The sequence below is a fragment of the Eurytemora carolleeae genome, unplaced genomic scaffold (assembly GCF_000591075.1).
Source record: "Eurytemora carolleeae unplaced genomic scaffold, Eaff_2.0 scaffold93, whole genome shotgun sequence".
NCBI lineage: Eukaryota > Metazoa > Arthropoda > Copepoda > Calanoida > Temoridae > Eurytemora > Eurytemora carolleeae.
In genome coordinates, this window is record NW_019396929.1 from 282360 (window position 1) to 309017 (window position 26658).

The 26658-nt window shown below is 31.0% G+C and overlaps 1 protein-coding gene across 1 annotated transcript in view; it reads left to right on the forward strand.

Moving 5' to 3' along the window:
• Positions 1 to 214: 214 nt before the first annotated feature.
• The window catches only part of LOC111710216 (serine/threonine-protein kinase Nek8), a 44438-nt gene continuing 17994 nt past the window's right edge, over positions 215 to 26658 (forward strand). The window contains exons 1-22 of the mRNA XM_023484278.1: positions 215 to 305; positions 2465 to 2520; positions 3540 to 3609; positions 5218 to 5267; positions 7015 to 7070; positions 8531 to 8653; positions 9790 to 9843; positions 10356 to 10437; positions 11838 to 11895; positions 12431 to 12463; positions 13203 to 13253; positions 14682 to 14773; positions 15317 to 15378; positions 16244 to 16321; positions 17224 to 17310; positions 18221 to 18273; positions 19734 to 19827; positions 22218 to 22262; positions 22973 to 23019; positions 23502 to 23617; positions 23919 to 24012; positions 24978 to 25082. Of these exons, the coding sequence (XP_023340046.1) occupies positions 2472 to 2520; positions 3540 to 3609; positions 5218 to 5267; positions 7015 to 7070; positions 8531 to 8653; positions 9790 to 9843; positions 10356 to 10437; positions 11838 to 11895; positions 12431 to 12463; positions 13203 to 13253; positions 14682 to 14773; positions 15317 to 15378; positions 16244 to 16321; positions 17224 to 17310; positions 18221 to 18273; positions 19734 to 19827; positions 22218 to 22262; positions 22973 to 23019; positions 23502 to 23617; positions 23919 to 24012; positions 24978 to 25082 (1499 nt within the window). The 5' untranslated portion in view covers positions 215 to 305; positions 2465 to 2471. The remainder of the gene's footprint in view (positions 306 to 2464; positions 2521 to 3539; positions 3610 to 5217; positions 5268 to 7014; positions 7071 to 8530; positions 8654 to 9789; positions 9844 to 10355; positions 10438 to 11837; positions 11896 to 12430; positions 12464 to 13202; positions 13254 to 14681; positions 14774 to 15316; positions 15379 to 16243; positions 16322 to 17223; positions 17311 to 18220; positions 18274 to 19733; positions 19828 to 22217; positions 22263 to 22972; positions 23020 to 23501; positions 23618 to 23918; positions 24013 to 24977; positions 25083 to 26658) is intronic.

Consider the following 26658-nt stretch of genomic DNA (forward strand, 5'->3'; position numbering starts at 1 on the left):
CAAATTGCAGAGGCATTGGAGTGTACGCTAGCTTATAATGTGAACTCAACGCAGTCGACTTCTTTTTAGAATATCCAGAATATGGCCAATACAGTTTTCAACGTTCAAATGTAAATATTTTTAGGATCTCTTCTTCCTGGAGTATCTTTGGTTAAATATAATTATGAATTATATAATTTGGAGGATATTTGGGAGGAATTTTTCAACCAGGATCTGTATCTCTGTGATATTGGATCAAAAAGGATAAATCTTCAGACCTTAGTCTCAGACAAAAATATCAGGGATTTCTTTACAGCTCTGGTCAGGTACAGAGAGAACCATAAAACTTTGGAATAGGAAGACGACATTAATGCAATACTTGAGTATACTTGATGTTGTTCAAAGCATATAAAGTTAATTTGCGACACTAATTCGGTGAAATGTGTCTGTGACTCATGTTCTTTGGACTGTTCCATAACCTGAGTCTAAAAGTCGTCTTACTTGTCCATAGTTTTCTGGTTCTCACTTCAGTATACTTTACAGACAAATCCCTTTCAAACTCTAAACTTTCTTTACATTTTATCTATGTATAATGTTGCACGTTATTTTTGGACTGTGTGTACAACATAAGGTTTAAAGTATTTAAAATTGAACCCGTTTCAATTAAAAAAAATATAGATAAAATATTTGATAAAAATCAAAAATAGTCATTTAAAATGGATTTTAAAATGGTAGTTGAGCTAAGGATGCATTATTGGAGAGACATTTTTTATGATTCATTTGAAACCTATGGGACGTTTTTACCATGCATATTTGTTCAGTAAAAGCGCAAATTTTCAATTTCTAAGATCTTCCTGAATTGTCCATTCTAGAGGGATGATTTTGAGAATCGGAGTTTTAAAAACTATTAAAGAGCAACGATAAAAAATGTTGCAAACATTCTACAATTAACTAATTTGTTGTTTAGGAACATATTTCTCTATAGAAAATCAATAAATCGATGTAAAAATTATTTCTTTTTCATGATTATATTATATTTCTTATTCTTTATGAATTTGTTCGCTGATTTCTTCCAATTGTCGTCTTTTCAAATAAAATTTCAGGAAATCTACGAAAAAAATTACTTATTGTTGATGAGATGAGTTAAATTTTATTTTCTCAACATGTTCCTAAACATCTTATGAGTTTACTGAAATTTTTTGATTTTATTTTCCTGGTTGTTGATTGAATGATTTTAAAAAACGGATTATTTAAATCTTTAAATGATATTTTAAAAGTCAGCATGTTAAACCTATAAAGGTTGGGGGGGTCTGAATCTAAGTATAGCCTGGGGGGGGGCGTTTGGCGCCCCCCCATAGAAAAAGGTCTTATAGAATAGGCATATGGTTTAAATATATGTTCATAGCCCAATTTTTCAAGGCCAGCTGAAATAAAAAAAAATAAACCGAAACTTTAATAGTTTGGGTGCTAGGGACGGTGGAAAAAATGCCTTAAAAAGGGTAAACAAAATGAAAAAAATATTTTTTTTGTTTGAAACAAATATCAAAATGTGACATATGTTTCTACATTCATTTTTCAAGGGCTTTTCAAAAATATAGTTTTTAGCTTTATTGACAAAAAAAATATGGGCTATTTTAGATTTTTTTTTTCACAGACCGGACTTTTATTTTGCCCAGTACCCTACCCTATAAATTAATAAAAAATATTTTCTTAACAAAAAATCCTATTCATTAAAAGTCACAAAATTTCACGGTGATAGTGTCGAAAATGAGAGTGCTAGGAAAAAAACTAATGTTTAGAGTTAATATTTGTTTTTTGATGTACAAAATAATGTGCACTGCAGTATATAATTAAAGAAATTCATGAAATTAACTAACATTTTTTTCCATAGAATTATTCAAGCAATTATTTGAAATTTAAATTAAAAATGCAAAGAAAAGAAATATGCAAGGATTCGCTTTCAAATATTAAAACCATAAAATGCTTTTTAAATTAGAGTTCAAAATGAATATTAGGTGGAACAGGGTACTGAAGAATGAAGAATAAACTGAAAACGTTTTTTTTAATCATTTACAGAGAACTTATACAAAACTGCAAATAAACGCTCTTGCTCTGATAGATATATCTAAATTCCATTAAGATATACCGCACACTCTGTGGGGTAAAATAATAGCTGTCTCCTTTTTAATGAATGTTGTTTCCTTTAACGAACATGTTTTGAGATATTTCAACAGTAAATATATGTCTGTTCAAAATTGCCTCATGGCACTCGGGAGATCTTTCTACCTGCAAATGACATCATATTAAAAAAAATTCAATAAAAGTCAAAAAGGGGTGAGGGTAAGCGTATCTTATTGAGCGTGCTGCTACAAATCGATTTTGTGAGGTCATTCGCGATTTATGATTTATTTTTTCAATGTAGTTCCTGTTAATTTTTGAGAACAATCCCTTTGATATTAAAAATGTTTACATAATCTAATTTAAGAGAATGCATGCTCGAGGGAAACGGAAGAATAGACTTCCTGGGCTGTTATGCGGCAGGTAGGCTGTATAGGATATTACCGGAAATAGAAAAATCAAGTTTTCAAAAACTGAAGAAAACTTGGAAATGATTCTGCTATTCCAGTACAAAGAAGTTATATAAATATACCTTACAGATAATAAAACCTTCGAAATCTTACATAAAAAGTACAAAGGGCATCGTTCTCGTGAACTAACGAAATTTTTGAGAACAAACGAAATATGTTGTCCAGCGCGATGGAGTCGTTAAGAAAAAAAAATAACAAACTTGAAAAACCGTTATTTACTGAACGAACGAATTTTCCAAAGGATATTGAAACACGTTTGGTTTTTTAAAACAACTAATTTCCGAACAAACTTTTTTTAAATATCGTTTTTTTACTAAACGAACGATTTTTTCCTAAATATTTTTAGAGACAACTTTTTTTAATGAACGAGTGATTTAAAAAAACGATCTTTTACTGATAAACGAAAAAAAGAAATGGCAAATACAGAACAAATTTCTAAACAAACGAAATCAACTTTTTACTGGACGATTGAAAAAAACGAACGAAATAAATCGTCCACGAACGATGAACGAATGAAATTAAATAAGCCGAACTTGCACACATCATGTTGTTGTTGTTGTTGTTGTTAACTTTTACGGGCGGGGGCTGATTTGACCCCTCTTTTAATTTTGGCCTTAAAATGTGCACTGTGCAGATAGTGCATATGCAAAGATGGTCAAACAAGATTCACAATGGTACCCTGGATTCTTGAAAACTTTCATATTGTGAAAATTTTTTTCGTTTTTTCTAGGAAAAGAATCAATGATTTCCTGTAATGAAATGCGCAAGTCACTTTTGTAGAGAAACCATAATAAACCATAACCAGTTTTTAAAATTAAAAAAAATAATATCTAATTAGACTTAATAAGTCAAAGCTTTAAAGTGTAATTGTGAATCAGAAATTCCCGTCTTTGCATTGCAGGTAACGTGATATTACTTTTGAATTGTCCCTTTAAGTAGTGTAACTATTTTTTAACCGCTTGTAAACTTTAGATCATGTTGATGGAGGTTTAATTGCTAGAGAACTACAGAGTATTGTGAAACTAGATGTAGGCATTTTCAGGTATAACTAGAGATCCCCCCCAGCCTTTTTAGGGATAAAAATAAATTGATCCAAGTGAAAATAAGGATACTGAAGTAAAAAAAACTAGATTATAAGATAAAATTAAAATTAAAAAAAGATGTAAGCAATCGTATTTCCATAAAATTTTTTGAAACCTTCTCTAGCGATTCCTGAAAGTCCAAATTTACTAAATATTTACCAAAATTTCTGTTTATTATTGAGAAGAATTCTCACACTGTAAATATCTGATCAAATATCAAGATAAACAAATATGTTGGGATTGGGGAAGGTGTGGGGCAGGAACGTCACATGGGAAAGGGTAGGTGAAAGCGTGAGGGATAAAGGTGAGGCGGGGAAGAAAAGGTGAAGTGGAGGGGAAGGAATTTGAGGATGGAAAGGGTAGATAAGGGGGTGGTTAAGGAACGTGAGGTGGAGAAGGAACGTGAGGTGGAGAAGGAACGTGAGGTGAAGAAAGAACGAGAGGTGGGTAAGGAACGTGAGATGGGGAACGGAAGTTAAGGCGGGAGAGGCGGGAAGTCAAAGGGGAAGAAACATGAGGTGGGAAAGGATAAAAGGCTAAAAGGAAGTTGAAGTAGGAAAGAGAAGGTGAAGGGGTGGACAAGGAAGGTAAGGTGGGGAAGTGTTGGTGAGAGGTTGAAGGAGGAAGGAGAGGTGAGAAAAAAAGGTGAAGGGGTTGGCAAGGAAGGTGAAGTTGAGAAGGGCTGGTAAAGTGGTGAGAGAGGAAGGTGAGGTGGAGAAGAGAAGGTGAAGGGGTGGGCAAGGAAGGTGGGGTTGGGAAGGGCTGGTGAAGGGGTGAAGGAGGAAGGTGAGGTGGGGAAGGGCTGGTGAGGGGATGAAGGAGGAAGGTGAGGTGAGGAAGAGAAGGTGAAGGGGTGGGCAAGGAAGGTGAGGTTGGGAAGGGCTGGTGAAGGGGTGAGAGAGGAAGGTGAGGTGAGAAAGAGAAGGTGAAGGGGTGGGCAAGGAAGGTAAGGTTGGGAAGGGCTGGTGAAGGGGTGAAGGGGTGAAGGAGGAAGGTGAGGTGATGAAGAGAAGGTGAAGTGGTGCACAAGAAAGGTGAAGTGGGGAAGGGCTGGTAAATGGGCGAAGGAGGAAGGTGATGTGGGTAAGGGAAGGTGAAGGGGTGGGCAAGGAAGGTGAGGTGAGAAAGGGGTAATTAGGGGGTGAAGGAAGAAGGTGAGGTAAGGAAGTGAAGGTGAGGGTGGAGGAAGGGACTTGTGGTGAGGAAGGGATGTGAGAGGGTGAAGGAGGAAAGTGAGGTTGGGAAGGGAAGGTGAAGGAATGGGCAAGGAAGGTGAGGTAAGGAAGGGAAGGTGAGGGTGGGGGAAGGAACATGATGTGGGGAAGGGAAGGTGAACGGGTGCTGGAAATGTGGAAGGTATGAACGTTTAAAAATTTGAAAAAATTTATTCTTTGTTAAACAACTACTCCTTTATCCATGAACACGGAAATTCTGATGTTTATTGGTTCTTTTTTTAAATAAACATAATTTAATATATTATGCTTTTGTCTGTGTTACAAAAAAGTCCTTGTTAAATTTTGATATCTCGCCCCCCCCCACTAGATAAAAGATAAATTTTGAATATCTAGGACCTTGGTTGGGACTGATATTGAGATAGATGGAAAGAAACAACCAATAGGTAAACATCATGGAGTAAAGTTTGTTTGCAAAACTTCCATGTTACAGCTAATAAAGAACTTGTGTTGTGAATAGGTAAACATAATGGAGTAAAGTTTGTTTACGTTACTTCTATGTTACAGCTAATAAAGAACTTGTGTTGTGAATAGGTAAACATAATGGAGTAAAGTTTGTTTACGTAACTTCCATGTTACAGCTAATAAAGAACTTGTGTGCTGTAAATAGGTAAACATCATGGAGTAAAGTTTGTTTACGTAACTTCATGTTACAGCTAATAAAGAATCTCGGAATTAAGCATTGATCTTCATCCTAGGCAAACCTCAGTTCTCATTTAATTCCTCTTTGATATCGAGAGGTTGTAGTTTGCAGCAGCATATTCAGTCTCCTCCGGTGGATCGGAGGCCATCAAAGGGACTGTAAGTCTAATTTGTATTGACCCTTCAAGCTAAGACGGCAATTCCTGATTTACAAAGGTGTCCTTAAAATATTAATCTGATAAAAATGTTAAAGATAACATCGTTTTTCCATTGTTCCTTATAAGCAAGAAATGTGCATGTCATTTTTCCAAGAACCCCTCATGTAAAATAAACAGTAAAAAAAAATAAAAAATGAATAATTATTTCATACTTGACAAAGCTTTTTTAGGGTACCGTTGCAAATCTGACATTGCCATCTGTGCATGAATGGTGGGTTTCCAGCGAATGAAACGTTTCGCGAAAAAATTCTAAAATTTTCGGTCTCATTTCGTAATTTTTTTAAAGATATTTTCATATTTTTTCGCGAAAATGATTGAAGCGAAAATGCGTAATACAAACATTTCGGGAAAATGCAAAATTGTTTTCGCGAAATGCGAAAATTTTGTGAAAACCATGAGTTTTATAGCAGCAACAATTAAATGCTCCAAAGAACTTGTGGAATTCTCTGCTCAATAAGTTTTATTATGTCATATGAATAATTTATCTTACTCCACTTTAATACATGTTTGATGAAGAGAATTTGATTTCACCAGCTATCTTCGCATTAGTTTTATCGCGAAATTTTCGCATTTTCTATTCTCCGAGCGAACGAAATGCGAAAATGAAGCGAAATGGTTGCGAAAAAATATTTTCGCGAAACGATTTTTCTTTTTCGCTGCAGGAAACCTTAATGAAGGGTCACTTTAAATTACGGTTTAAGTCTCTTAAATGACGATTAAGTTTATATAACGGGAGTTATCATGTTCGGAAAAAATTAAGTATTTTATAAAATATTACTCTTTAAAAAAAACTTTGTCAAATCAATATTTATAAAATTTCCAATCAACCCGTTTTATTCTTTTTGGATTTAGTTTTGTTAATAAATATTTGTTGATACATTAAACATACCCCTTTCGGATTTGAAGGTTTGTCATAACTGATTTCAAGATACTCAATTAATAATTTGAATGTTTATTACATCTCAAATCTTGTTCTCTACAGGTTTGCTTTCATTACATTCTGCGAAATTTTTCACTTATGACAAAAAACATCTATTTGTTTTAATTTTAATTTTGATTTTGATTTTCATGTATTTAGTGTTAGAATAACAATTTTATCACAATATATTAAACGTATTTAAAAAAACAAATATTTTGAAATGAAAACGTATAATTCTAAATTCACATTACTACTAAGTCTCTAGAGTGCATTTAAAATTGCATGTTTCTTCTTTTATCATCATCAACATTGGAACAAAATCTTTTTTAATTTTATAATTTTTTTCTTCTCTAGGACAAAACTATTTTAACCTACAGTTACTAAATAGCATAGAGGGAGAATTGCTCAAGGTAAACGAAATGATTAATCTTATTTTCTTTACTTTACTTTTAATAAACATGAAATATTCAATAATTAAATGAATCTTGAATATTTTAAACTTTGACTATTTTATATGACATAATTGTAAAGTGTCAAAAATCTACGAAATAAGCTTTCAACGACAGAAGGATTAAGAGCTAGTAAAGTTTGAAAATACATTTGACATACAAGGGATTAGAATGCGTAGATCTACTAAAGGGGAACAGAAACAGATGTATGATCACCTAAAAAGAAGATACAACAGTCGGAGATAAAAAATTCACCGCTCTTGTTACAAATTTTCTCAAAAAAAAATTTATTTAAAAATAAATGGTTAAAAAAAATTCAATCATGTTAATAGGAACTTATCAAAAAAACATTTTGTCACATTTTTGGATTAAGTCCTTTTAACAATAATCATTAATCAATAAACATTAATCCAAAACTTAAGTTCGTTCAATCGATCATTAGTCCAATTGATATGACACCACAAATGCGGGAAAATTAAAAATCATTTTTTCAAAAGTTAAAGAGTGCATCTCTAATCACTAGAGAAATTAATTTAAAGACTAAATTAGTCTTGAGATTAGCAAAAAAAAGAGGATCAAGCATTAATCTCGATATCCACCATTCTAAAGTTTTCAGCTCTGCACAATCAGATCTTTTTTTTTGTTTTGGCTATTTATCTTTTAGGGTCCAAATTTGGAATAGTGTATAAAAAGCAATTGTAATCCAAATAATTTATCCTAGAAACATGTGCTTTTTTACATTATGCCAAATTTGGACCCTGCCAGAAAATATAGACACAAAACGAGCCAAAAACGATAAAAAAACGAACGATTTGGTCATTTTGGAAGTATTTTTCAAAAAACGATCCAAACTATTAAGAACTCTCAGCACAATCTCTGTAAATCATGTTGCTAGGACTATTTAAAGCCATAGCTGAAGTCCAACTGTCGTCTTCCTATTCCCTGGCGTTTATTCTAACGCTTGTGTGCACTGTGCCATGTGCATTTAGTAATGGGTTCAATTCAGAATATGCTGAAAAAATTATTCATTTTTGGAAACTTTAATAAAAATGCAAATTTTATAAAATGGAAAATGTTCTTACATAAACATTTATTTCTTAGAAGATAAATTACTTTATAATAAGGTTTGTTATGCATATTTTGACAGACTTTATAATAATTTTCAAAATCTTATAAATTTTAGCATTTTTTGAAGGACTCCAAATGTTCACGGATTTTTTTATGTTCACATTAAATCAAGAGCATTTCTTTTAAGGCGAAAGTTTTCAATTTTAAGTCAAAAAGAACCATTAAAGACTGAATGAGTTCCGTACAATAGTCTCATTTTTTGTAACCCTGTAGTTTTAAAAAAGAGAATCGTAGGGTCTATATAGCCTTCTTTATTTCTTGGCCATTTATTTTGAAAAATTCTATTTTTAAAGGTGAGTAAGGATAAAGACAAGAAGTTGAAGGATTATGAGAAAATACGAATGGTCGGGAAAGGAGCTTTTGGAGCTGCTATTCTTTACAGGAAAAGAGAAGATGGTCTCATGGTTATAATTAAGGTTATATACTTTTTCAATATTTAGATTGGGGCTTAAAAATAAATAAATTGTTCAGCGCACAAAAAGAAATGTTCACCAAGTTAAAATGTTGCGAAATTGCGCGTTGTATTTACGTTTTAATTTTTTATAAATATTTTTTTTGTATTCATTTTTGAATAAAGAATTCATTAGGAAATTATATCATTCTTTGAATTTTTTGTACAGGGATAAAATAAAACAGTTTTTTTGGGGGGATATTTCAATTTCTATCCTTTTACGCTGTTTTATATAAGACAAAAATTTGATGCTAAATACTATTTACTTCAAATACTATCTTTAGAATAAAACAAGACATTTGTACATATATATGTTGCGTATAGCCGGCCAAACGGCTGGACCGATTGTGCTGAAATAGGTGGTCAGGGGTCGTTATAGGCTAAAAAAATCGAATTTTTTTGTTAAAAAAAATATCCCACGGGTAACGCCGGGCCCTTCAGCAAGACAAATATTTGATGCTAAAAAACCATCAATGAAGGATATATATAGGTTTTAAGGTCCCGATATTAGGAGTAATTTGAGACAAATAGAAAATAGAATGACAATAAAGTTAATTAATCCGTGTGTGTGCACAAATTAAAACCTACATATCAATTTTGGATGAAAGGAAATTCAATTTAAAATTTTGTTATGAAACTATTGTGTACTTAATCATTCTTACCCACTTCATCGTGAATTTCATAATGAACGTGCTAAAAAAGTAAGCATCGTGCTGCTATAAAAAGTTAAATAGGCTGTACTATAAAGTTTTGATTGGTTACCGGATTTAATCCAAAAAGTTAGGCTTTCCAAAATACTTTTTTTCAATTGAAATAAAAAAAAATTGAAATCAACTTTATATTTTGACTTCTGCTTTGTTTCAATGCTTATCTTATCTAGAAATGACCATTGAAATACGACAAGTTCACAAACCTTTCATAAAATTACCTATACCACTTTGATTTTGGCACGACGTGCTATAAAAATTTGGACTTAAATTTTCTTTATATCTCGAAGGTTCTCGCCTTTTAAGATTATATTTTGTCCCTGCGAACCAAAATAACAGTGTTATAAGTTATATAGTTATATAGTTATAAGCATAATAAAATATTATTTTATAGGAGATTAACATGATGGATTTAAATGCAAATGAGCGCCAAATGGCTTTAAATGAGGTAATATTTGATATCTTTTTTTCTCTTGCATGCATTAGTAAATAAGAAAAATTATATCAAGAAAGGAATTAAGTCTTTGCCACACACTCAAATTTTGAAATCCCCATATCTTTGCAACCTACTGGTGTAAACTTTAGTTATTTCAAACTTAGATTATTTAATCTAACAGATATCACAGTTTGATATATCAAACGTCTACGATATTGAATTGCAAAGACAGAGGGATTAAAAAATCATAGTTTGGGGGAAAAACTCAATTCCTTTTCTAGTTTTTAAAACAAATTACTTTTATAGCTCATCTTAAGAATATTTTTAAAAAATTCAAAAAGACCTTTGCAACTCTGAGAAAAAAATTGCAGTTTGAAAGAAAAATGTAAATTTTTCAATTTCTGGGAAATCTAGATGCGAGGATACTGAAAGGAATATAAAATGCTATACATCACAAATACAGGATTAGGGCTAAAGGACTGATTCCCCCCCCCCCCAAGAAATAAAAAAATATATCGTTTTAGGTGAAAGTTTTGGCAACCCTAGATCATCCCAACATTGTCAGCTATCATGACAGCTTTGAGAAAGATGGTGTTCTCATGATAGGTCAGAATTTGTAATTCGTAAATGCAGTTACTTTAAACTTATATATTTTTTACTCGTATTACATTGTAAAGGAAAAATCCTTTCGCTAAAATTTCGCATTTTTCACAAAAAATATTTTGTCGCGCCCTTTTCGCTTCATTTTTGCATTTCGTTCGCTCGCGAAAAATGTGAAGATTATTACGTATGTATTGTGGACGGACAGACAGAAACTTAAAAAGATAGCTAGTGAAATCAAATTCTCTTCATCAAACATTTATTAAAGTAAAGGAAGAGAAATTATTTATTTGACACAATAAAACTTTAAATATTTAATTTTAAATATCTTTTCTTTTTAACAATTAATGGTTGCAGCTATAAAGCTTATGATTTTCACAAAATTTTCGCATTTCGCATTTTACGAAATTTTCGTATTTCGCGAAAATATATTTGCATTTCGCATTTTCGCGAAATGTTCGCAAAATTTCGCAAAAAAATTGCGAAATGCGACTGAAAACGTTCGCAAATTTTTACGAAACTTTTCGTTCGCTGGAATCCCTAGTAGCGATCAATATAGAATTCAATTCGATATTAGCTTTTTAAACCCCCTTTATTTTTAATTTAATTTAATTTTTCTTTTTAATATCCTTATACTTTTGCGGTCTAAACCTTTGATATTTCAATCGGGTTGTAAAGATATAAGGATTAAACATCTGAGTTTGTGGCAAAACTTCAGTTCTGTATTCAACCCTTATTGTACCTTTTTTATTGACTGACCATTACAATTGATCAGTGAGGGGAGGAAGGCCAACCACATCAATCTCTAGTCCGAACCACATTCTCCTCATTTTCTCCTCCGAACCACATCGAAATCATCGTCCTTTCAATATTATATTTTTTAAAGTATCCGATCCTAGAAAATAAATACATTTTTTAAAAATATGGCGACGTTAGGACAATAAACATGACCTGAATAAAGTTTTCCAAGGATTTTGATATGTTGGAATCTTTAAATCCACGAGAATGATGTCAAACATTATTTTGGTTAAAAATTGAATCTCTTCTGCCTCCCAAATGGATAACTTTCACAAATAAAAATTTATACCAAAGAATTCGCGTGAACATGGTCTTTAATCTTTCCATTTCAACCCATACAAAATAATCATTGATTTCTGATTTACTAATAAGGTAGATTTGTTGTACCCACTAAGCAGAGGCGCAACTAGGACTTTTGCTAGGGGGGCAATATATTATTTTGTAATGGTCAGGGGGGGGAACTTGTGAAGAAGGGTTTCCCCCCGTTTTCGAAAATGATGAGAATGTGGTTCGGACTAGAGATTGATGTGGTTGGCCTTCCTCCCCTCGATCAGTTAATGCTATTTTTACATTGAAATTAACAAAAAATTTTAAATATGATTGTTTAGAAATGGAGTACGCTGATGGCGGAAATCTTGCTGAACTGCTGGTGAAACGAACCGCAAGGTGATATACAGTGTTATCAACATAGTTTGAGATTGTATAGACGACTTGAAACATAAAGACTTCAAGCTAAAATTAAGTCTTCTGCCTTAAATGTGGTAATGACTTATTTGATGGTTTTGCAAAGAAAGAATAAAGTTGATAGGTGCAAGGAATCATGAAAATAAGGAAATCCGTTCTTTTTAGGATCTTTAATATTGCTCCTTTCTATTATTCTACTATTATTCTTTTATTTATTGTCATGTAATTAGCCGTCTTTTAATATTAAATTTATTTTTGAAATTTTAACTTTATTACTCATAACCGTATTCATGGGCATAATTTTGTAAAAGGATGCAATTTTTCAAAACGAACGATATTTTTTGTAAACGGTGGTTTACTTTCAGAAAAATGTATGAACAATATACGAACACATATTGGAGGAAATTAAGAAAAACCGCCAAAAGTTAGCTGAAACGAAAATATGTCATAAACGATATTTATGAAAACAATCTTATGTAATATTTCTTTTATTCAACTTTGTTCTTTTTCTATTCAGGATGGAAGAACGTGATATTCTGGATATTTTCAGGAATCAACACTTAACAAACATCATATTTTTCCCATAGTTATCGGTTATAAAACAACTGTGTTACAAAATTTGCCCATTTTTTTAAAAAACTCTTTTTTTATTTCCTATATTTTTACGATGGCGTAAAACATTAATATTTAGAACTTTGACTTATTGATCTGTAAAGAATCTACAGTTTAAAATGTCTGAGGTCTACACGTATACACTATCGTGTTGCAAAAACGTTGAGGCTAGTTTTCAGTTCCTTAATACTTTAAATAAAATTGTTTTTTTTAAATCAATTTATAATATGTTATAAAAATGAAAAAGAGAAACAACCCGTCTAATAATAAATTTACCGTTTCTTAACGTCCATTAGGACAATTTAACGTAATGGCGACCTAATCTGCGAAGATTTCGTTAAAAAATTTGCGCAATTTTATCTCTAAAAACTACTACTTTTTTTGGCCATAATAAATTTTACTTGATCATGGCCATGGATATCCACAACCATTTTTGATTAGAAAACATCCTTAGCTGCGCTCTGGATGTTTTCTGGGCAAAATTGGTCTTCAGAACCCTGAGGTGATGTAAGATTATAACTAATTATGAAGGTAGGGGGATAAAGTTTGTGCGAATATTTTACGGTATAGCAAAGAACTCAGAACTTATTTGGTCTGATCTTTCCTGGAGGAAAGGTAAGAAGGGGTCCCAAACCTCTAAAACAACTGCATATTCTAAAGTTTGTGTTTGTATTAAGTCAAATGGTGTCAGCTATCAGGCATATGCATGATAATAACGTTCTCCACAGGTATCCCAGAACAATACAAATATTATTCCGTCATCTAACTGTATGCAGTAGGAACAAGAAAACGACATCAAATCAATCTTTAAAGGGAGTGTTCGCGAAAAATGAAAGAGGTATAGACTTAATGCGATAAAAAAGCGCTTTTGATCGCTACTAATCATACTTCTATCTGTTGCGTCTAAAAGGAGAAACATGTTAAATCATTCAGATATTACAACCTATAGTCATCGATTATCTTTCGCCACATTTGTAAATAGTTTATATTTTATAATATTTTTTAATAAATTTGTTTTGAATTTGATTATTTCTCTTGTTGCTTGCGCAACTATCTAAGAATGCCGCGCACCACTCACATTTTTCGAAATCCGTTAAAGCGTTTAAAAAAAAAAAAAAATTATATAAATATGAACAATATACAAATGTGGCGAAAGATAATCAATGACTATAGGTTGTAATATCTGAATGCTTTGTTAGAAATTAAATTGATGTTTTACTGTCTAAGTTGTATGTTGCAATTTTCTCAATTTGTATGGGCGCTAAGTTATTCGGTATGAGACGTCTTTAACATTTTTCTCCTTATAAACGCAACAGATAGAAGTAGGATTAGTGGCGATCAAAAGCGCCTTTTTATCGCATTAAGCCTTTACCCCATTTCATTTTTCGCGAACACTCCCTTTAAGTGAATTTAATGGTGCTACAAAGAAAATAGTTTTACAAGTATTTTAAATCCTCATTTGAGTAAAAAAATCGTATTCCTCTTACACAGTTTTTTTTTCTTTTCACTGTAGCAAGTTTTAAAAAACCCTTTATGGTCCTTCATCTGGTTTACAATGCGGCACATAACTTCTATAAACTTTCTTTATTGCCACTGCTGTATAAATAATTTTTGCAGCGAGCAATTTTCAGACAGAGAAACAAGGATAACTCAAAAATCTGTACTGATAAAAAGTTGAGAGGATACCGTTGTTAATGGCGCCATGGCACTCTTTTAACAAAATAAATTATGTCAAACATACCTTAAGTCGGTTCATAACTGGTCTGGACATGTCAAAAATTAAATTTGGCCTCCTTTTTAAATTTTGATTTCTGACAATCTTGTTTTTTTAATTTCAAAATCAAAATGTTTTAAGAATATAACAATATATACATGTTAGCTTCAAGCGCTTTGGTTTGTTAGTTTTGAAAATTCTAAAACGAGAGAAAAGCTATTGGTTTTCCGTTGTTTTCAACACAGTTATCTTTTTACCAAACTCATTGTAAACCATTTCAATATTACGTTAAAAAAAATATTCTACCTTTAGATCGTTATATTTCCAGAGATTCGGGTCGTTATTAAAGACTTATTCTTTGTGGGTAACCATACATGGTTTAAAAATTTTATTTTAAAATATTCTCAGTTTTGTTTTTAATCCTTGTTCCTGGGAATTTTAGAGATTTGAAAACAGCAAATATATTCTTAACCAAGGATAATCTTGTCAAAGTTGGAGATTTTGGAATATCAAAGATGCTGACAACAAAGCAAGGTGACGTATAATTTTGGAGGATAAACATAAATATAAACATAACAGAAAATACCTACGTAAGCATTTGTTCGTTTTTAGTAAACATGTTTTTTTCTCTCAATTATGTTATAAATTTATCATAATTCAAATATGTTTTTCAATCGTTCATTAATGCAAGTACCTCCATCACAACGTTTTTAAAACTTCATTTTATTTTTGATTATATTTCTAACCTCTGCCATCCTTTCTAGTTTAGACTTCTGGATCGTTGTTTCAATTTCATGTTGAACTGAGTTTTAATTGAGTTTTTTTCAAAAACCTCTGATTTTTACTTCCCTATATCTTTGAAACCCGATGTCGTAGACCTACTAAATCATTAACTATCGATTCTGTTAGGTCAAATGATCTAAGTTTGAAATATCACAGGTTTACATTAGCAGGTTGGAATGATATCGGGATTAAAAAACTTGTGTGTAAAACCAAAACTAGGAGGAGGAGCTAAGAGGTCACCAAGTCATACCAGTAGTGTTATTTGCAGTGATATCTTAAGATTACTTGTTCTAGGTGGTGCTCACACTGTTCTAGGGACTCCCTACTATATTAGCCCTGAAATGTGCGAAGGAAAGGTAAAAAGTTGTTGGGCGTTCTAGAGACATTTTATAGGTTGACATTATCAAAGGTTGACATTTCAAAGCTAAGGATATTTCATATACAGAAATTTTTATAGACAACAAATAAATAACAATTTCTAATACATATATTTATAAAAAAAATTTTGTAAAAATTTATAAAATATTTCGAAAACATATTTCGTAAGAAGGAAATGATTTAGATTCGTTATCTTTTCAGATTGCCATTCAGTTAATGTCCTGTCTATGAAATGAACGCCCTATCTTAAATGTCTCAAAATTATCATAATTACTGTCTATGAAATGTCCTGTCTAAAGAATGTCGTATCTTTAAAATGTTCTATATAATTAAATGTCCTTTCTATAAAATGTCATTATTATAATGATGTATGCTTAGTATTTTCAATAAAACATAGAAAAAAGTTTCAGAGTATAATTTTTTTTGTCTCTTTTAGTATAGACATTAATAAACAAAGCTTAATAATGTTTGCTATTATAAAAACTTTCTAAACCTTCGGGAGATTTGTTCTATGTTTAACTTTTCATCTTTCTTATTTAACAAAGGCAGGAGGGGGGGGGGGGGTGTGTCTCAACCCTGCGTTTACAGATAAAGATAAATTTTAAGTGAGTCTTTTTTTAAAATTTTGTCTCATCTATAATTATGTTATGCAGACCTTTGACATGTTAAACTTTGAATTCTGACTAATTGTTTGATACATAAAAGGTTTACATCTTCAGGTTGCGAAGGTATAGGGATTTAAAATTAGATTAATTGTGGCAAAGGCTCAATTCCAAATCAAATAATTGCATAACAAGACATTCCTAATTTCATAAATTAGACTAATATATAAATAATTTTCAGGTTTACGATGAGAAATCAGATATTTGGGCCTTGGGTTGTATTCTTTATGAGATGGCTTGCTTGCAGAAAACATTTGAGGTTAAGTAATTTTTTGACCTAGAATCTTAGTTATTCAAATTATTATTTTTAATGAATTTTGGACATACATTGCAAATTTACACATGCAATTTGCTTAATATCTCAAATGTTACAAACAATTCGAATATTTACATGCATAATATCTCCATCTACATACAGGAGTATCCACAAAGGATGAGACTGAAAAGACGACCTGAAACTCTTTAATTATGACGATTTCAAGGATAATTTAGTTTTCTATCTTGAATATAATCTTTTTATGGCCTATCAAACAATTAAGAAAAGAAAGAAATAAGTTGCAGGGAATCATTTTAAAAGGAAACTCTCATCCTTTGGGGGAAACCCTGTATATGTGTTTGGGTGTCTGTTTGTATCAATTCAATTTTAACCTAGGAAGGCCGAACCAATGGGGCCCCATGTATGGTTTTTGAACGGACAGAATCAAAATCTTTGCTCCTTAAAAATGTTCACTTTTAAAAATTTTACTCTTATTTCTTTTATCCGTTTAACAATTTTGAATGTTTTTAAATATTTGTTATACAAGAAGTTTACATATATATTTACTAGGCTTTTAGGGCGCTTCGCGCCCATCTTCTATTTAAATTGTGTTATAAAAAGTGTGTTCTTTTTGTTTACATTTTAAAACAAAGAAGAAAAAAATTTCGCGGATTTTTAAAAAAAATTCGCGGATTTTCAAGAATTTAAATTATTTTAACAAAATTGAAAACCTTTAAAACACATTTTTTTAAATTCTTATTATTCGTAAACCTTCCCTGTGGTCACATGATGTCCCACAAAAAAATTGGGCCCAATCGGTTCAGCCGTTTTGACGTTTATTGGATACAAATAAACAAACAGACACCCAGACAGACAAGCCAAATTTATATATAGATATATTAAAGGGCTCTAACCTACCAGCATTAGTGAATAAGATCATGAAAGGACAGTTTGCACCGGTGAGGGGACCCTATTCTCCTTTATTTAAACAGGTAAGTTTTAAATCATTTAATAAAAAATCGACATTTTCAAAATATTTTAGATAAAAGGCAGCTTTCTGTAAATATCCTTGTGAACAGACAAAATTGTGTAAAAATGAAGAAAAAAAAATTTCAAAATCGTTGCTCATTAGAAAAATGAAGTATGAAGGAACAATTAACCTAGGTTGTCTGAGAATTACCAGTTTTGGTCAGACAGAAGAAAATACAACTTTTAAAAAGCTGGGGGTTTGAACATATGATTAAAGAGCTTTTAAAAGTTGTATGATTAAAAAAAGAAATTTTAGATTTTATTGAATTACCATGCCAACGGGCCTTTTGAAGCTCCTGTAGCCTTTCCTTTGCATCACAAAAAGTTATTTAAAAATGACCATTCATAGAGCAATGTTACAATGGATAGTTTACTGGCCCACTGGGGTTTTTAATAATATAAATAAATTTTGGAATTATCAATCTAACATTTAACTCAATCAAAAACAGATTTTACCAATTTTAAAAACTCAATAAACAAATATTAAGTGATTCTCAACCGTACCATATGAAACCTTAATCTGATCAATAATGTGGAAGATAACGTTGTTTTCCTATCTTGAAAAACGTTTAATTCTGTTAATTTTTCATTTTTTCAGCTAAAGTCAATCTAAAAAAAAGCTTTTGTGAATCAGACATGCTACTTTATCAATTGAGGCTAACTTACAGTTAGGTTTAAAATCCTTTTAGTCTAATTGTAATAATATTGTAGATGGTGCATGACCTCCTGCAGCGGGATCCTGAGTTTATTGTAATAATATTGTAGTTTGTGCTTGACCTCCTGCAGTGGGATCCTGAGTTTATTGTAATAATATTGTAGTCAGTGCGTGACCTCCTGCAGCGGGATCCTGAGTTTATCTTAATAATATTGTAGTTGGTGCGTGACCTCCTGCAGTGGGATCCTGAATTTATTGTAATAATATTGTAGTTGGTGCGTGACCTCCTGTAGCGGGATTCTGAGTTTATTGTAATAATATTGTAGTTGGTGCGTGACCTCCTGCAGATTATCTGTAAAATTTCATTATTTTGAACTCCTCAGATCCAGTAATTTAAAAGTTTATTTTACAAAAAAAAATATTTTTATTGCATGCATAGGGTAAATAACCTAACAAATTCTGCCTAAAGTAGCCATTATTTGCTGTTTGTTGCTGTTGTTTTACAAAAAAATTGCTGTGGTTTTACAAAGTACTTAATATAATTTTGAAAAATCTCCCTAACACCTTAACAATTAAGCTAAAAATTCTAGATTTTTTTAATTACCTCACTTTGAAAACTTGGACTCTAAACATTCATTCCATCTACTTGTTATCTACTACCTTGTTATCTACTACCTTGATATCTACTACCTTGTTATCTACTACCTTGTTATCTACTACCTTGTTATCTACTACCTTGTTATCTACTACCTTGTTAATTACTACCTTGTTATATACTACCTTGTTATTTACTACCTTGTTATTTACTACCTTGTTAATTACTACCTTGTTATTTACTGCCTTGTTATCTATTACCTTGTTATTTACTACCTTGTTATATACTACCTTGTTATATACTACCTTATTATTAACTACCTTGTTATCTACTACCTTGTTATATAAATATTTTCTTGAAATACTTAAATACATTAATCAGTAGCCGTGGAAGAAACTTGAAAATCTGCTAATTCCTTAGTGAAAGGAATTGAGTCTTTGCCACAAACTCTGATTTTCCAATCCTTATATCTTTACAACCCAATGGCGTAGACCTTAGATATTTCAAAATGTAAATCACGTTAGTTCAAGTAATCAAAGTTTGAAATTTCAAAAGTTCACACCAACAGGTTGCAAAGATATAAGGATTAGAACATTTGAGTTTGTGGCAAAGACTCAATGCCTTTGCAAATATATTGTCACTTCTTTTGGAACATTCATAATCATTCTTAAATTCAAAATCTCGTTGGTTAAATTTAATTCATTTATATTTTTATATTTTAATAAAGCTACAAACTTATGAATGAACAGAACTAATTTAATTTGATTTATGCTGCAAACAAGACTCTTTTTTAATGCTAATGCCAGGAATGCCAGTTGTTCAATCACCAAAGTCCAAAACTATAGAATGCGCGAAATCTAAGTTATATCATCAAAGTTCTGAAAAATAATGAACTCAGACTTAATTCCAAATTTATTACATTAAAAAAAAATTGGTTTCATGAATACACAAACTATGTATCATTTTCCTGGTGTTAAATATTTAAATCGTCCATATCGATGAGTTAAATATTTAAGCTAAAGCTTACAACGTAAAACTTCCTAATTTAGTATAAAAAACTTTTAATATTCTATATTTAAACATTAGCCGAGCAAAAAATATAAAAGAACATAAAACAAAAAATCTTAATAAAATAGTAAAAATGGGTTCGAAAGTGAATACTTGTTTACTAGGTATTATGATGAAATGGAACTAATGGAGGAGGAAATAATGGCAGGAAGTGGGCAGAAGGTAAAAATATTACTACAGTGATCCCCAGAAATCTGTGCAATCTTCTGTATATTTTATATGCGTGTACCAGTATTACCAGAAGCTCAAAAATATACGTATGTACACTGTAGATTAGTGCACATGTGTTTGATGCTCATCGATCTATTTAAAATCATATCTCGAGTCATAAAAGTTGTCTTTCATTTCTAAAAGATTTCAGGGTCCTATTGCATATTTTATTGCCATGTCAAGAATGTTAGAGAGGTATTCTGATAAAATGCTAAAGAACAAAGTTTTTGAGTTTTTGGTTCAAAGCAATGTCCAAGGTTCGACAAAAGGAAAATTTTGAATTAAAACAATTCTTTTTGAATATTTGTTATTTTCCCAAAAATTCTAATTGTGAGAGTGAGATTATCTATATATAGGATTAACGTCAAGTATTCAATAAATGATGCTTATCATCAGAATCCTGATCGTAAGAAATCATTAAAAGTTATTTTATCCAACAAATAGGAAATTTTTGAAACGACCAAATAAAATATTAAAGGGACTATAATTGTATTTTCGGGTGATTCTCCATTCAAAGCCGACAATTCCCGATTCTCAAAGGCACCCTTAAAGATAAGAATATAACATTTATCATTTAAAAGCTGACTTTTTAAATTATATTTTCTCATAACAGTTATATGCGCATTTCTATTGTAGTGAATCATATAGGAATTACCAGAATATAACACTTTTAGACAAAACAAATGACAATATCTTCTACATTACTGTCAGATAGGGTTTCAAGGGTACCATTGTGAATCGAGCATTTGCAGTAACAAAACAGATATTTACAAACATAAATACGATAGATTTAAGTTAAGTTACTGAAGCAATTGAGAGCTTTTGTTTAAATATTTCCATGAAAGGGTATACTAATCCCGTCTGAGCTGAACAAAGAATAATGATGTATCACTAATTTGTTGTGTGTAAAGTTTTCCGAAGTAAATATTCTTGAGAAATAAATTGTGTAAAAATATGAATAAGTGGAATAATTAGTGTCTTTACTCTTTATTTCTACGTACACCCTGATTTAGAAAACTGTAGAATAGGAAGACGACATTTAATCAATAATTAAAGGAACTAAAGAAAAAAGGATAACTTCAGGAGTTGATCGAGACCTATAAGAGTTCTATCTGATGTTCCTGTCTCTAGAAGTTGATTAAAAAACTATGTCAAAATTATATCAAAACTTATAAAAATCTAAAGTTAAATCAGATTATATTCAGCAAATACGCAACCAATCTAATAACAAAGATATCCCAGAGGAGCCTGAAAAACTCAGGTTTGCTCTTATTATTATTGGAATTTAATAATTTCAATTTTTCATATAAATAATCTATATAATAAAACAAGACATTCGTAAATATATATATGTTGTCTGTAGCCGGCCAAACGGCTGGACCGATTGGGCTGAAATTTTATGTGGACACTCATGGGTGGCCAGGAGGTGTTATAGGCTAAAAAAAAGTTTTTTGTTCAGGGGCAAAGCCGGGCCCTTCAGTTATTTGATGATATAATTGATTCGTCTGTATCACGTGACCAGAACTCCCACCAATGGCAGTGCAGTATCATTGTTACTTGATACTGACGGAGACACGTGATTATGATGCTACACAATCAACTCCTGAAGTTCTTAGGTTTCAGCCATACCCCCTTTTATTTTTCCTTTACAGTCCTTTAAGTATACATAATGTTGTGACACATTATTAAATTAGTTATCAAGTGAAATTGGTCTGTTTAGACTCAACAATTTGTATGAACCTCTTGTTTATCGGAATATTTAAAGTTATCACTTTGGCTTAAAACTCGACTTACTATTTCGCAAAATCTTTTGCAATTTTCAAACTATATTTTTCCCGAAATATCTTAGTTTTAATATTTACAAACTACACAATCCTTGGCGTCATTAAAAAGAGAGAAAAAATTCCAATGACGACACCCATTCCACAGTTTTCTGGTTAATTTGGTGAGAACCAGAAAGATGAGTTTTTGAGTTATGACTTGAAATCAATATAGTTTCAGTAGTTCGGTTTCTTTTATTTGAAATCAAACGTGTTTTGGTCTATATAATTACGGATTTGTTTATTCTATACTTTTTTATTCAAAATGCTTACATACCAACAAAAAAGTAAAAAAAGTATTTAAGAAAAAAGGGTAAAAATATGTTTAATGGGTCTAATTGTGATCAAAAATCACAGATATCTTAAATATTGACAGAACCGTTAAATCCACCTGAATGTTAAGTGTAAACAGACCCATTTAAAAACATCAAATACACTTAATCATTGCTTTAATGTCGTCTTCCTATCCCAGAATTTTCTGGTTCTCACTGATACTCTAAACATATATCTATGTTTGTTTAGCCTCGAACTGGAAGACCCTCAAGATCTGTACTCTACTACATGAAGGAAATATATATTTTTCAATATTTTAGTTATCAATTTTGCGACCTTTCGTTTTTTCTCCAGTTGAGTGTAATTGCGTATTTCTAAGGTTTTTACACAAATGACGCATTTCGCGTAGAATACATTGCTTGAACAAAGGTCGTAACTTTGTGTGTAGTATTGTACATCTTTGATTTCGATATGCCATTTAAGCACCTTTAAAATAAAGGATCAATGATCAATCTATGTATTATAGTTATCCCAGCAGGGTACGACCACCACGGACGTTTCACAATGTAAAAGTTTGGACTTCAATTTGAGGTAGTTGCGGCGAGAATAATAATTGCACAAATTGAACAAAATATTTTGCACAAATTTCGCAAAGTTTTAGCAAATAAATAATTGGTCATAGATAAGAACCAAATAATTTGGTTCTTAAAATCAAAATTAGGAGCAAAGACAAAGTCACAATTAGTCGCACCAGTCAGGTTGCATTTAATTTGATCTTCTCATTCTATATAATGGAATTGTTTAATATAGACAGGATGAAAAACTAATTTCTCTTTTTTCAAACAAATAAATTTTATGCATTTCTATTTTCAATCTCCTTTTCCTTTTTCTTTTTCCCTTCTAGCAGCTTAGCGAAAATGAGTAAATTTGTTTCAAAAGGATTAGAAGGATTAAGAACTAAACAAAACTAATATTCTGAATTGCCTGAAAAATGTATGTGACAGGCTTTTGGATCTTCATTAAATCTGACCCCTATACAGCTGCCACCAAGGTACAATATTTTACTATAGATTATCTTGAAGAGAGGCATGCCTGATTAGCAACGTTACCCTTGAAACCTTAATCTGATCATTAATGTGGAAAAAAAACATAGTTTTCTGATTTGAAAACTGTTAATTTCCCTCTTGATTCTGAAAAAAATGTGCAAGTCACTTTTGAAGAGAAACCACAAAGGAAAATACATATTTTTTAAATAAAAGCATTGACATAATAATTAATCAGACAAAGCTTTTAAGGCCGGGTACAGTTATGGATGAGACATGTCACTCTCTCAATGGAAGATCATTAGAAACTAGGATAAAAATCACTTTAAAATGAGTGTTCCGCTATACCATCATGAAAACTCATATTTTTGGAAATAATAAATGACACTTCTATTCTAACTCAATGATCAAAGATGTTTTAAAGGCCAAAAAAAGTACTTGAAATGAACTAGAGTTTACAGTAATAAATACAAATTTTTATATTTGCCAGATCTTTGATCCAGCAGGTATCTGTGAGTGGAACTCATGTTATCACACTCACCATGGAAGGTCTAGTTTTCACCTGGGGAGAGGGAAGGAAGGGTCAACTTGGACATGGAGAACTAGGTAAGAAAATAAATAATGAATAAAAAAATGGCTTTGGGAAACAGCCACTGCTCCAATGTCTTATTTCATCTATACAATGGAATTTCTGATAAAGCTGCCACATTGTTAGAAAAAATTAGCCAAAAGTTAGAAAGATTTTTTAAAAAGGAGGAATAACATAAATTAACAAATTCGGAATAGAAAATTTTGGACCGGAAAAGGCATTTTTCTTGTTAACAAGCATCCCATGTTAATAACAATAACATGTCAATGTAAGAACTTGCCCAATTTAGTCTTTACCCAAATGTTTTTGTGTATTTAGAAAATTGGAGATCTAAACCCCAGTGTGTTGAAGTTCTGAAGGGGAAGTCTATTACAAGAGTTTGTGCAGGAAATGGATTTTCTGTATTTTCGAGGTAAAAAATAAGGAAAGAACAGTTAGAGTTAAATAAAAACATGAAACATGAACCCATTTTCAAAATGGGACTGCTGATCAATAGCACATAGATTCAGCCTACTTATAATCAATTTTTAAATCAGGTTTGACTTTGAAGTGTCGCAACACCTGGGGCTCAGATTTTACTGTTTTAACTCACTTATGCTTTTCTTAGCCCTCTACATATACATGATTTCAATATAAAGCACTTATTGTTAGTTTTAGTTATTTGCAAAATTCTCATTAATTTTTGCTTGAGAATGTGAGACCTTTAAATCACAGTGATAGTTATGCAAATATCAATCTTTAATATTGATATATTCTGAGCACTAACCAATGGCATACAAACCCTTGTTATTGGACAGCAGAACCAAACAAATTTAAATAAATATAATGATCAAAATATTGATTTTAGCCGTGTTTTCTTCAAAATATAAGAAAAGGTGCCACCTTTTGCCTTTTTCTGAAGTAGGACATTCAAAATTATTGAAAAATGTTTAAAAAATACTTTCTATATATACTTTGCTTGTCTGGGTTTTTGTTTGCATCCAACAAACCTCAAAACAGCTGAACCGATTGGTCCCAAATTTTCTGTGGGACCTTACCTGACCCCACGAAAGGTTTATGGATGATCAAAATAAAAAATAGCCTCCAACAAAATTCGATTTTTAAAATTTTAAAATTTTAAAAATCCTCAAAAGTTTATTATTAAATCCACTGACTTTTTTTGTTTTACAATGTATGCAAAGAGAAAATGTTCACAATTGAATTAGAAGATGGGATTGCAATATAATATTACATTTAAAGTCTTTTGATTAGATTGGAAATATACCAGTTGATCAGAAAAACAAAATAATTTATTTCTTGGTATTTTTTTTACTTGGTGTTCAGGTGACCTTATTTAACAATTCATTAATTAGTCTCCTAATTATGTCACTGTTACAGTGACAATGGAATAGTAATGACCTGTGGAGACGGTTCCTTTGGAGCTTTGGGACATGGAGATTGGAATAGTAGTGCGAGACCTAAACTTATAGAACAGCTTCTCAGGTATCGTATGTCCCAGTCAGAAACCATGTGTCCCATAATATATTTTACCACCTTTTTACTGACACTACCGACCTATGAATCCCCCAACGGAGGGCTAGGTTAAGTTACTAAACGTCCATTAGGACAGTTAATATAAAATAACCACAAGTTCTGCAAAGTTTTCAAGTAAAATTCGTGCATTTTCATTTTAAAAGACTATAAAATTGTGTACATCTACTTTTTTGGAAAATTAAAATTTTACTCTACTAACTTTGTCTACAAAACATCCCTTGCTGAGCTCTGTATGTCTTTTAGACACAATTGGTCTTAGGAACCCATGGTAAAGTAAAATTCTCTTAACTTTTCTTGTACCCTTGTCAATTACTTGTCTTGTACCCAATAAAACCCATATGCGTCCCGATCAAATTACAGAAAAAAGTATGCTTTTAAGCTAAAGACTGGGGCATCGCAACACAAAGAAAAAAAAGTCTTAAAATTGATGAGTAACTTTCATAGCTGTCTGGATCTTTGTGTTTCTAAATCCTATATATATATTGGGTGTGGGTGATTCGTTCTTTCATTTCTGCAATATAAGTTTTCAAAGTTATTTTTAATGAAAGGCAAATCAAAGTTGAAAATAGTCGTATTGTAAATATGATAAATATTTTGAATTTTGCATTCTGAAAAAATTTGGGACATGAAAGTTTTTGAAAAGTTTGAAATTAATGTAGCCGAAAAAGGTAGTTTTTGACACAAAAGTTTTTGACACAAAGCAATTATCTAATTTCAAGTAGACAACTGTCATTATTCTATTTTGTTAAAGAAATTACCATGTTTGATACACACTTTATAAATAAAATTTTTTTGTAAAATTACTCTAAATATTCCAACAGGATTATAAATTATGCAATAATGCAACTAAATTCTTTATATAAGCTTACACAATGCCTAATTTCTTTTATAATTATTTATGTAAATAGTAGATTGATTATTATAACTTACATTTTCTATTATTATATCATCATTTATCATAACTAATTCTTATTACTATTACTATTATTTTCAATATTATTAGTATCATTTATTTTATTTTTATTATAAATCATAAAAAAAATTAATCTTATATTAATCATTATAGATATTAAAATTGATCATTATCAGTAAACTCTGTTGTTATTTGATTTTCAAATCACTGATGTGAAAAAGCAGATCAATATAATTGTTCATTTTTTATTTTTTTTATTTGAATTGTTAAAACGTATATATATATATATTTGTACAAAAACTTTAATATCATAACAGAATTATGTATAGTTTGCATGCAAACGGGATCAAATACAAATTGGATTTTTTGAAATGCATTAAGCTTATCAAGATCCAGGGTATATCCAGTTATAAAATCATGAACTTATTTCATGATGTTTTCTATAATCAATATAAAAAAATATTCAAATAGCTGGATTTGGATTCTATAAAAAGATAAAATGGATCCTAGAATTTTAGTTAACTGAATTTTACAAACTATTATTCCAAAATTATAGTTCTACTGTTTTGAAATTTTCATTTCCAGAGCTACAAAAATAAGATTATAAAATGA